This window comes from Aotus nancymaae, unplaced genomic scaffold (genome assembly GCF_030222135.1).
Source record: "Aotus nancymaae isolate 86718 unplaced genomic scaffold, 86718_ANA_hifiasm-v0.15.2.pri h1tg000007l, whole genome shotgun sequence".
NCBI lineage: Eukaryota > Metazoa > Chordata > Mammalia > Primates > Aotidae > Aotus > Aotus nancymaae.
Window position 1 is genome coordinate 54,840,930 of NW_026988418.1, and position 12,050 is coordinate 54,852,979.

Consider the following 12,050-nt stretch of genomic DNA (forward strand, 5'->3'; position numbering starts at 1 on the left):
GCCTCATGGACTTGTGAGGATTCAATGAGTTACTATCCATTAAGATCTTAAAACAGTATCTGACCCAGCATGAACACTGTAACTAATAAAGGTTAGCTATTATATTAAAAGATGCAATTTTTAGGTCTCATTAATTCTCACATAACTTCTTTGAGAAAGTTAATTGCCAGCTTAAGTTTCTAGATGTGAAAAATAAAATCCCAGTGAAAGTCAATGACTTGCCCAGGCACAGAATGAAATTAAAGACTGGGTCAGAGTCCTCCCGATCTGAAGAGTCCTAATCCAAGGCTGAGTTTACATAATCACTAAGCCAACTGCCGGTAAGTTAATTGAAGTCTTGCCTCTACTTCTTTGTTCCTGTCATGCAGAGATGTCTGTAACTGCTGAATGATACTCTCTTGTTCCTTCTGCCAATGGCTAAATTTGGTTTCCATTTCTTCTTTCAGCCACTGGAGGTTTTGACAGGTAGTAGATAATTGTTCCACTTCCAGGCCTTTGGCCCTCAGGAGACTCTCCATACTCTATAGCCATAAAGAGAGCAATCATCAGTCAAAACATTACCCCATACTCCTCAGGATAAATGAGAAATTAGATCCACTTTTAAATAATCTTCCATCAATATCTTTATTTGCAAGAGGAGAACACTGACCTAACAACGCCATACTAATGTATATTTTTGTTTTTAGAAACTTTTATCTAGTTTGTGGAGAGATTAAATATAGAATATATGATAAAATAAAGTCTCTTGGAGGAAGTACACTATGCTATAAAGGATTTCTCGAAAAAGTAGCAGATAGTTAGATATATAAGCTCTAAAATAAATATCTAAAAAAGCCCACAGTAAATGTTGATAAACAAGTATTCTAATTATGGCAATTCACGGAGATGTATATAATATTATGTAGAAAACACAATATAATAGTTGCACCCTGGCAATGCTTCAGTATAAGTGAGAGAGAGAGAGAGAAAGAGAGAGAGAGAGAGAGAGTGTGTGTGTGTGTGTGTGTGTATGTATGAACAAGAATTGGAAATAAATCAGAACTATGTAAACAGAAATCAATATTCACTGGCTCTCCTCATAAATTTCATATTACAAAAGAAAGTAGAAGTGCTAAAATCTCTCACTTTCTAATCTACAATGATGGAACCAGTGACTGCTATTTTTGGTTTTCTCCCCTCTTATAAAGCAAAATCCCTGTTTTTCAGAAAATGATGGAAGGGGGTCATGTTTCAGGCTTAGAATACAAGTGGGAGAGGAACACCATGTCATGATAGGTTTTGCTCTTACCTGCATAGTAGCTTCATTGGAGGAGAGGACACCGCGCAGTCTCTCTAAGTCATGATCTCGCTCTCTCACAGCAAGACGAAGCTGACGCAGTTCTTTTTCTTTCTCTTCTACAGCAGAGAATTTTTCATCTATAGCCCGCTGCAAGGAAAGGAAGATTCCTAAAGCTTTGTAAGATTCACTACCCTGATCATTCTTATTCAACAAGATGGAAGAATAGAAAACCAAATCCCAAAGCAGCAAATTTAAGTAGACACAAATTTCTGTAACACATAGTGGGCAAAATGATGATACGCACCTCCAGAGCAACAGCTTTATCATGTATACGCTGGCGAAGTTTCTCAAGCAACATTTCATTTGCTTCAAGAGTTTTGTCTGACTTATCTCGATACTGTAGAAGCTCCTGAAATTCCTGAGACCAAAAAATAGTTTCCTTTATTCTTTTATCCAATATTAACTAAATTGCCAAGTAATTTCTTATTCAGGATAAAAAATAACAAGATGTGATCACTCTCCTCAAGAGTAGCAAGTTTAGCAGAGATTGTAACAGACATACAAATTTTTAACTATTCGGCAACATACAACAGAGACAACACATAGAATTAACTGCTCTGCAACAGGCACTAGCTACCAGGGGAACACAAGATGCACTGCCTAACTCTGCCTGCAGGTGTCAGTAAAGACCTCACAGGGGATGTAATATTTACAGTCTTAAAGGACTAGGATTTCCTAAATGAAGGGAGAGGAGGGTATGTTAAAGAAAAAAAACTATGCACACTATGCATACAATGAAAAAATTGTACATTCAGTGAAATGTAGTGGATTCAATGTAACTGAAGCTTAGAGTGGGCGGCAGAACAGATCAGTCTTTTCTTAATGCTCCATTTTCCCCTAAAACTTTCATTCTATCATCAAAAATCATGTAAGCTCACCTGAAGCAACTGCTCCTTGTGACTCAGACTATGGTTTAGGTGCTGGATGTTTTGTTCCTGGGTTCGAATCTCGTTGTACTTTTCAGCCTCCTGGGCACGAAGCTGTTGGCTCTTATTCTGCAATTCTTCTTGTAGCTGTTGCAAGGCTTTTCGCAATTCCTGAATTAAACATATTACCTTTTTAAAGAGACCTAAAATTCTCACATGGTTATTAGATATAGAAGCCTTAAATTTTCAAGACATATAAAATGTAAGATAAAGCAGTAGAAGGTGCCATTAGTAAAACTGCTATAGAAATACCATACATGAATTGAATAGGATGTGGAAAACTATAAAAAAATTGTGAATAGGGTAGGAAGCAAGCTTGATATTATAGTTCAATACTTATTTTTTGTTTAAAAAGAATACATCTATAGAACCATTAAGTGAGAAGCTGTCCCACTGTAAACCTGGATTATTTACAATAAGCTCAAGGATAGACTATTCCCATCATCCTTTTTTTCTAAAGATCTCACAGAGACCATCACTCTTCTTTCTTAGTTTGCCATATATGTTTTTCTAATAATAAAGTCAGTAATATTTAAATCATCTGTTACTTTAGAAAGCTCTCAAAATACATATTCTCATCAACTAAACAAACCTTGGAAAAATTTTTCCTTTAGGTAAATAACAAAAAATTAAAAATTGTTTCTACCTCCATCCCTCCACCACTTCCCAACCCTGTCAAGACATCTGAAATTTTAATATTTCAAAAGGAAATTCAGGGCTAATATTTAATCTCCAAGTCACTAAACCAGGGAGAGCCTTCAAAAATTATACTTTTAAATCTGAGTATTAAAGGGCTGAAGAAAAAAGAGATCACAAAAAAATCTTTTAAATCCTAAACACATATGCTGTAAGCTAACAAGACAAAGGAACCATTTAAGAATTGTGTATTTTATTATTCACAATTATTTATTATTATAATTGTGTATTTATTATAAAAAATAAAATACAGGGCTGATTATCACGCATGTCATTCCTCTGACCTTAGTGGTTCTTCCTCACTTTTCTGTCTGGTTTTACCCATCCTTCAAGAATAACCTCAGGTATCACCTACTTCATGAAGCTTTCCTTGACTCCTTTCCTCAGCCCCAGCTAGATATTCCTGTAGGACCCCATACATACATCCCCTTCAGAACTTACTACACTGAAATTCAGCTTATGTGACTGTCTCTCATACTAAACTATAAGTAACTTAAAAGAAAGGAGGCTGTGCTATTCATCCTTGTTATTTCCAGGGCACAACTCAACACAGTAGTCACCTGTCACCCACAGAGGATACATTCTAAGACGCCCAGTGGATGCCTGAAACCACAGACAGCACAGAAGCCTATATATACTTTTTTTCCTATACATAGATAACTATGATAAAGTTTTACTTATAAATTAGACATATTAACAGATTGACAATTGCAATAAAATAGAAGAATTATAACAACATGCTGCAATAAAAGTTATGTGAATGTGGTCTCTCTTGAAATATCTTAATATTTTTGGACTGGTTGACCCCTGATAACTGAAACCGTGGAAAGTGAAACTGCGGATAAGGGGGGACTACTGTGACTAGCACATGGTGCAAAGGCAGTTTTATTAAGGTCGATTTTTATTTGAGTTCAAATCTAAGTATTTGAGTTCAACAACCATTGGCAAGTGACTCAATGGTTCAACACAAACTATCCTGCTAAAAAGTTATTATCAGAGCAATGTCAGCATTTAGGGCTATAAAATAGTTAATGATTTACCCGGTTATGTTTCCAAGAAGCATCTTTCTGCTGTTCTCGCTCGTGTGCTGCAGCCTCTACAAACTGCACACATTGTTTGGCGTCAGCCAGTTGGCGCTCTTTCTGTCGTACCACCCTCTGGAGCTTCTGTATTTCAAGCTGGCTGCAGAATAAAGCACTCTGAAGATCAAGCAGAGCTACCTGTTGCTGAGCTGGGGAAGTACCCTCTGAGCTCTGAAAAGAGAGTAGAAATCAATCACAAGGAGGGCAAGCACTGAGTCCCAGCAAAGACTGTGGAAATAAAATCAAGACTGCAACCAAAGTGGCACATCCCCAACTGAAGTCTCTCCTGTCCTATGTGACCTTCACATACGTGAAGTTGTCCAAGCTGGCTTTGGTGTAGCATTTCTCGAAGCTTTGCCATTGTGTCATTTTGACCTTCAATCACCCGGTACAACTCCTCAGTCTGAAAATGAGAGAGGGAACATCACACGTTAGTAAAATAACTATAAATTCCATTATCTCACCTGTACAGATTTTAGTACCAGGACTATTCCAAAATATCAATTGAGGTTAAGCTACAATTTCTCCAAGCTAAGATCTGTTAGTCTGGCAATATTCATTTCGACAAAACATAAAATACTTTTCTACTTTGATGGGACTGGTTGTTTCCACACAGGTCCTTGATTGCTAAATATTTTACCTCACTTTCCCTGCTTTTCAGAGTTTCCTTGAGGTTCTGAATTGTACCATCTTGCTTTTGAGATGACTCCTGAGCACACTTTAGTTCATAGCTCATTTCATTAAGTTTCTCTTGAAGAATCTGAATTCAGCAAAGAAAAACAGTTTTTTAGGTCAATGATGGCTTTTAACTTCAAGTGAATAAAGCCGTCCTCAAATCTAGAATTTAAAGAATTTCTTAGGAGATATTACCTTGCTATTTTTCCCATATACAGTAACCATTAGAGTCATAAGTCAATCAGCAACAAAAACTAGAAGGAAAAATGAAATACTTCCTTCAATACTCAATAGTCTCAATTTTTTTTTTTTTGGTCTAAAATAAATTCTTTTAATTGCACATTTGTGTCTTGGGTTAACTGTGGGGTGAGAAACCTCCTCCTCACTTGCAATCCCAGCTATCTGCATACAATCTAGTGTTGTGGTCTACCTGTCAACAAGGGGCAGAGGTCGATGCAGGGCTGGCCCCTGAGTGCACCGACATCTTCAGGGCAGGGAGCTCAGACCATGATTGTACTTGCACTGCTTCAGGACCTCGCTGAAGCCCTCACACAAGGACAGGTCACTCTGAGTGGTGGAACAGTCCAGGAACTGCCTGATTTCATAAGCGCAGGGCCCCATCTGCAGGGGCTAGGAGGCAACATGGGTGTGGGCCTGCTGGGCGGCAGGCTAGGCCGGCTCCGAGCTTCCCCCGCTGAAGACTCCGCTCAGGGCGCTGCCCATGACATGTCCCACAGCCGAGCCCACAGCTACCCCTGCGGCCGTGGATGCCATCTGAGCCATGAGGCCCGGCTGGCCCGAAGGGGCGGGAGCCAGGGCTGCTGCCGAGGGCGGTGGGTGCGCGAGAGGGTGGGCAGAGGGCGCGGCGGGGCAGCTGACTGGCCGGGCGGCCACGTTGCGGCTTCCCCGGGGCATGGTGGCGGCGTTGGGACCCGGGCGATCTAGAGACGGCGGCGGCAGCGGTTCTGTCGCGGGGATAAACGCTGCAGCAATTGTCACCCAATTGTCTCAATTTTCATGCACTGTGCTCGCTTTACGATGACAGTCATACTAGGGACTTGTCCACATGGACCAACTAGGCACGTGGTTCCTAGTATGGATCCCTTATGCCAAGACCAAAGAGCTTCTGCTATCTAGCATAGGAGAGGGCACTATACAGGCACCCAGGCCACAAGTTCAGCATCCCAAATTGTAGCAATTTTCTTCTAAACCAGACATTAAAATTCATGGTCTAGAAAGTGGTAACAAGTTAAGATAAAAATAAAAAACACAGACCTCCTATCTCTGTGCCTTCTACAGTTAAAGATTATATGCAAGTTTTTTGTTTTGTTTTGTTTTCTGAGATGGAGTCTCACTCTGTTGCCCAGACTGGAGTGCAGTGGCATGGTCTTAGCTCACGGCAGTCTTCACCTCCTGGGTTCAAGTGATTCTCCAGCCTCAGCCTCCCAAGTAGCTGGGATTACAGGCGTCTGCCACAACGCCTGGCTAATTTTTTGTGTTTTTAGTAGAGACAGGGTTTCATCATGTTGACCAGGCTGGTCTCAAACTCCTGACCTCATGATCTGTCTGTCTTGGCTCCCAAAGCACTGGGATTACAGGTGTGAGCCACTGTGCCCGGTCTGCATTCAAGTTTTAATTACACACCTGAAAAGCACCAGAAATTATAAGCTGTACAGAACAAGCTAAAATCTTGATAAGAATAAAGGGAAAAACTACACTTTTAAATGAAATATTCCCTAGAGCACAAGGAGTACACAGTATTCATCTCCCAAGTCCTATGCAGGTTGATAGATTCAGGCGAGTGCCAGTCACATCCTCAGGAAAACCCTACATCTCCTAGGGCATAGTCCTAATCATACCTTGTTGGTGGTCTCTGTTTGCTGGATTTTTTCCTGGAGTTCTGCCAAATGAGAATCAGATACAGACTGATGAGTTATAGTGGTCTCATGTGAATTCAGCTTTCGTTGTTTGAGTAACTCTTCAGTCATGGGCTAGGAAGAAACAGCAAAATAAATAAGGTGAATTAAATGCAGCCAACAAAATTTTATTTTTATCTTCAAAAATGTCTGTTGCATCTTTTGCCAGACATTTTGAAATCACATTTGTTGCATAAATTATCAGTATAAATTCCTAAAGACAGGCCTGTTCCTTACTAAGAGCGCTGATTCACCTCCATTTGTACTATGCTCTCTAGCTTCCCTCTCCACTTTTCCCTACCAATTCACACAAACACTATGTATTTATTCAGTGAAAGCAACTAATTCAGAGTTCAATGAGAAGGGGAGGATTTAATAAAGGAAATGCTTGCAATGACCAAATATTTGCTTTGCTCTATTTTTAATCAAGGAGTTGAAAAGGCATACTCATCAAACACACTACTCCTGAGAGAAGTTACATTGCAGCTACCTTTCTTACATCATGCTTGTTTCACATTATTGGAAAAAATTGGCAGATTTCGATATGAACTATATATTAGATAACAGTATTTTATGTCTAATTTTCTAAATTTGGTAATTGTACTGTAATTATATAAGAGATGTCCTTGTCATTAGGAAATAATGCTGAAGTATTTAGGGTAAAGGAGTATAATATCTACAACTACAACTAATTCTCAAATGGATCAAGAATTTAAAAAATATAATATGTAAATATAGAGAGTGTGAGAGATAAAGCAAATGCGACAAAATATTTGCAACTGGTAAATCTGGGTGAGGGTCATATGGGAGTTCTTGGTATTTGTCTTATAATGTCTCTGTACATTTGAAATTGTTTCAAAATAAAAAGAGAACAAATAAAATAAGTTTAAAATATATGTGCCTACTTAAAGGTAGATTTACAGCATAAGCATAGATAAATAATCCATAGTGAAATGGGAAGGAGATATGTTTTACAGAAATATCAATTCACTAAAAAGATTCAGGAGCAAAAAAAAGTACGATTTATATATGGGACAATAAGATAAACTTATTGAACTATTCCTAGTCATCACTACAAGCTAAGGAATGTCAAAATAAAACTCTACAAATTTACTGTGACAATTAAATTTGATCTTCCCCCCTCCATACCTGCTTTCATTTCAATTAGGAATATAAATTCTAAATTCACTAAGAGAAAAAAGGCAACTGCTATTCATTTTTTCTTTCCCTCACACTTTCAGGCTTGATTGCCACCTTCAAGGCAGTGGAATTACAGCTTACCTTAAATCCCTTCCTGCTAGCAACTGATTAGAAGCATAAAGATTGCAGAAGAAAATCTTTTTTATTTCTTCAGTGCTATTTATCAACTTTTCTAACACCTACTAAATGCTATAATAAGCAAAGCACCATGTGAGGCACTGTGAGGAATACAATGCTAACATAACATATACTTGCTGCACACTAACTATGTACTAGGCACTGTCCTGAAGATAGGGTACCATGCAAGACAAAGTCCCTGTGCTCTTGAAACATATTTTGCAGGGCTTAGAGTGGGGAGTACATAATAAACAAACAAGGGAAAAATACTGCCGACAAGCCCTACGCAGTAAAATAGGAAAGTATAATAGAGACTTGGTGCTTAAATCACTCTAAATTGCTTGATCAGAGAAAGGTCTTTATGAGGCAGTATTTAAATAGAGATCTGAAGGAAACAGAACCAGTCCTGCAAAGATCAGCAGAACAATCCAGGGAGAAAGAACGGATAATGGAATATGAGCCTGGAAAAGAGAAAGGCCTCTGTGACTACAGTAGTATTCTCTAATAGAAATATAATGTGAGCCATGTATGTAATTTTTAATTTTCTAGTAGCTTCAATGAACAAAGTAAAAAATAATAGGTAAACTTAATTTTAACAAAATATTTTATTTAACCCAATATATCCAAAATGTTGTCATAAACAAACAATAGCAAAATTATTAATGAGATACTTTACATGATTTTTCATAAGTCTGAAATTCGAGGTTTATTTTATACTCACAGCACATCTCAATTCAGACTAGCCACATTTCAAGGGCTCAACAGCTCCTAAAGTCTAGTGGTTAGCTTGCTGGATAGCACAGGGCTACAGCATAGTGGGAAAGGGGATAGGGACACTCAATGGGGTGGAGAGGCAGGTGGGGACCAGGTCACATCCAGCCTCAGACAGCAGGGTTAATGAAGCTGGATTTCATTTTAATTGGAATGAGAATAGACGCAGTTTTTTTTAACAGGCAATCATACATGAGTTTTCAAAAGATCACACAGTGGCAAATGAATTATTGGGGAGCACCAACAGAAGCAGAGAGACCAGCTAGGAGACTGCTATGGCAGTGCAGGTGAAAGACAATAGTGGCCTGGATTCTGGTGGTAGTAAGGCAGGGGAAAATAAATGGATGGATATGGATATGTTTTGAAAGTATGGCTAACAGGACTTGCTGGTGGACTGGATAGTGGGAGAAGGAAAAAAAAAGCAGCAAGGATAATGACTTCTGAAAAAATTATTTGAGATATTTGCTGTTGTGGGTATAACAGAAAGCCTTCACCCAAGGCAATCCGACCTATGTCACACCACGGGCAAGGTAACCACATTAATAGATATTTACAACAATTCCAACTAATAAATAAATTTATCATTTACTTACTGATAAAACTCTCTCCATAAAATTTGGCTTACTTGCTCAGTGTAAAACAACAATAACATCTACAGTAAGATATTTTGAAATTTAAACTTTAACAGGCAGAATTAAAGAAAATAGCTTCAAGCTTAAAATGGCAGGGAAGGAGGTCATATTTATTTACTTTAAACCAAAGAATCTTAGAGTGGTGAAGGAAACTTTATAAACTAACCATCTAATCCAATCCTATTTTACATACATGGAAATAGAAACTTAGAGAAGTAATTAGTCCAAGGTTACATGGGAAATCAGGAAAAAATTCCACTTAAACCGAAGTGGATTCCCACTCAGGTTGGGAATGTATCTCTCATTTCTATAAACCCACTGCCTACCATAATGCCAGGAATACTGCAGAGATCAAAAGTTTCTATTTAATGAATGATTAAGAAAAATAAAAAACAAACAAAAACAGGCCTTCGGTGGCTCTCTTAGAAATAAGACTACATATAATATACATTCAAATTTAACGCCAAAGAGTGCCACAGGAAAGTACATAAAGAATCTGAATCTCATATGAACCAATCTTGGTATGAATAATCATAAGAAATCGTGTACTGACCTAAAAGTTGGAAGGTATTTGTTTCTCTTTTATTTGTAATAATTTACGATTTTACATCTCAGAAAAATGTCCTTGCAGATAACAGTCTGCTGAAAGAGCACTCAGCAAGTTCCACTGAGTCAACAACATAATGAATTCTTGTGAAGTATCAAGTACATAAAACAATCACTCCTATGATGATAGCGTGGCCTGAGAAATAATACCTGATTTGATAGAATCAGTGTTACTCTCAAGACACTCAGGTACTAAAATCATGTGGAAATGATAATATAATTTTAAATTAAGTCACTTTTGACTCAGAATTAGGACAAAGCCTTCCCAGTATCAGGAAAGAGAACTGCTTCCAGGCCTAGTGTTGCATAATATGAGACTTTTAGGCTAAGGGCAGTTTTTAGACCTTTTGTGTTAACAGCATTTTTCTTGGCACTTTTTAGTCCTCCCAGTAGTGAGCTATAGATCTCAAACTGTTATAATTTTCATCCCTATTGTTAATAGTAGGAGACAGACAAGAACCACTGACTAGCATAAAATTAAAGGCCTAATCTTTTACCAGCATCTAATGCCAACATCTTCCAAAGGGCCTGATCCACTTTATACAGCTAAAATATGAGTGGGATAAATTTACCATAGTCACAAAGGAGCAGACCTTGGCATTGCAAGGTTTAAAGCAAAGATCTCCTGTTCTTTGAATTTAGATAGAAAGGGAAATTGCACATGGGCCAGAGCTCATTGCTGTTTACTAAGGGACCACACCCCTCCCATGATAGCTTTTCTAGTTCAGGGCCAGACGATAAAGAAGGGAATTACCAGCTAGAAGATTGCTTCAAACCTTTCTTTCAATATCTGAACATACATAAATTCCTTAGGAGGCAAATAAATTACTTTGTATAATATCTGAATATCAGTAAGCAAAACTATAGTGTTGCTATTTTTAATAAATAAGAAAGGAAGGAAGAGAAAAAGGGAAAGAAGGAAAGAAAAAAGAGGAAAAGCAATCAGGAGGAATCTGGATGTTAATATTTAATAGTGCATACAATATGGTAAGCGGAGGATTAGACAAAGGAATCAAAATGACCTTACAGAACAATCTTCCTCTTTAAGATAAAAGATTTTCTTCATATTTATGGCAGAGTTGAACTAAAGGAAACATTTTTGCTTTCACGGTTTTGTGTTTCTACAAACTAAAAAGAGAACTAGAAAAAAAAATTTACATTATTTCTATTCTTCCCACATTTGTTCAGAGAAATAGACAAAAACTAGTCTGCCATTGTCCCTAGCACTGGTTTTGTCATAAGGCTCTTAAGGAGCTTTAAAAGTAACCAGATTTAAACAATAGATTTGCTGCTCATTTTATTTCCAAACATGTTGGGTCCAATTCATCTATTTTCCCTGACATCCTAAATTATTAGAGTAAATGGCATAATAATTAAATGCCACATTTCTTGAAGCTGAATGACATTTTTTCCCTCTTCCCAATTTTTGTTTTTCTAGAGACAGTAAATAATGTAAGAAAGGTCATATGCTACCATTTTAAAGCTCTAATGTCCAAATTTACTGAAGTAAAGGGACTTGACCCAAAGATACAGTTACCATAGTTTATGTGTTCATTCAGATGACATTTTTTTTCACGTAATCTCTAAAGAAGCCTCCAGGCATCTTTAGGTTAAAGAAAGAGGGCTCCTGGTTTAAAATAAACACTTACTTAAATTTATATACTTCACACAATGAGGTTTAATGTATAGAATTAAATGTCTTGCCTGAGAATGGTCGGAAATCTTTGTCTCTGCATGGGCTAAATTGGTTAAACAATGAACTTTCCATATCTCCAAATGGAGAGACTGCCTGAAGATGATCTTTAAAATCCTACTCAATTTCAAAAACCAGTCGCCAACATATAGTATTTAAATATGGAGAAAAAAATCTTGTTTTGGCTATTATTTTCTCAATCTTTATGTAATGTTCTACAATATTGGCCATATTTGGTGGGGGGCTGCGGGAATGAGTTTATTTCCCATCCACCCTGGCCCAACTAATTTTAGAGCCTAATATGAAAACAACATGTTTAATTTGTAACACCTATGTCTAGTCACAGAAATACTGTAAAGCCCAAATTTAGCTGTGAGGCTCCACTGAAATAAAAAGC

At 37.6% G+C, this 12,050-nt stretch overlaps 1 protein-coding gene and 1 pseudogene across 18 annotated transcripts in view; both read right to left on the reverse strand.

Moving 5' to 3' along the window:
- The window catches only part of PDE4DIPP2 (PDE4DIP), a 295,357-nt gene that overhangs the window by 66,658 nt on the left and 216,649 nt on the right, over positions 1-12,050 (reverse strand). For all 18 annotated transcript variants that reach the window (XR_010341226.1, XR_010341227.1, XM_064372625.1 and 15 more), the window contains 8 exons: positions 6,578-6,709; positions 4,684-4,803; positions 4,354-4,446; positions 4,002-4,214; positions 2,218-2,376; positions 1,584-1,697; positions 1,289-1,426; positions 342-521 (listed from right to left, as the gene is read on the reverse strand). Coding sequence is in view for 16 of the 18 variants with exons in the window: in XM_064372625.1 (XP_064228695.1) it covers positions 342-521; positions 1,289-1,426; positions 1,584-1,697; positions 2,218-2,376; positions 4,002-4,214; positions 4,354-4,446; positions 4,684-4,803; positions 6,578-6,709 (1,149 nt within the window). In the remaining 2 variants the exon portion in view is untranslated. The remainder of the gene's footprint in view (positions 1-341; positions 522-1,288; positions 1,427-1,583; positions 1,698-2,217; positions 2,377-4,001; positions 4,215-4,353; positions 4,447-4,683; positions 4,804-6,577; positions 6,710-12,050) is intronic.
- Positions 4,815-5,633, reverse strand: LOC105721697 (coiled-coil-helix-coiled-coil-helix domain-containing protein 10, mitochondrial-like; annotated as a pseudogene).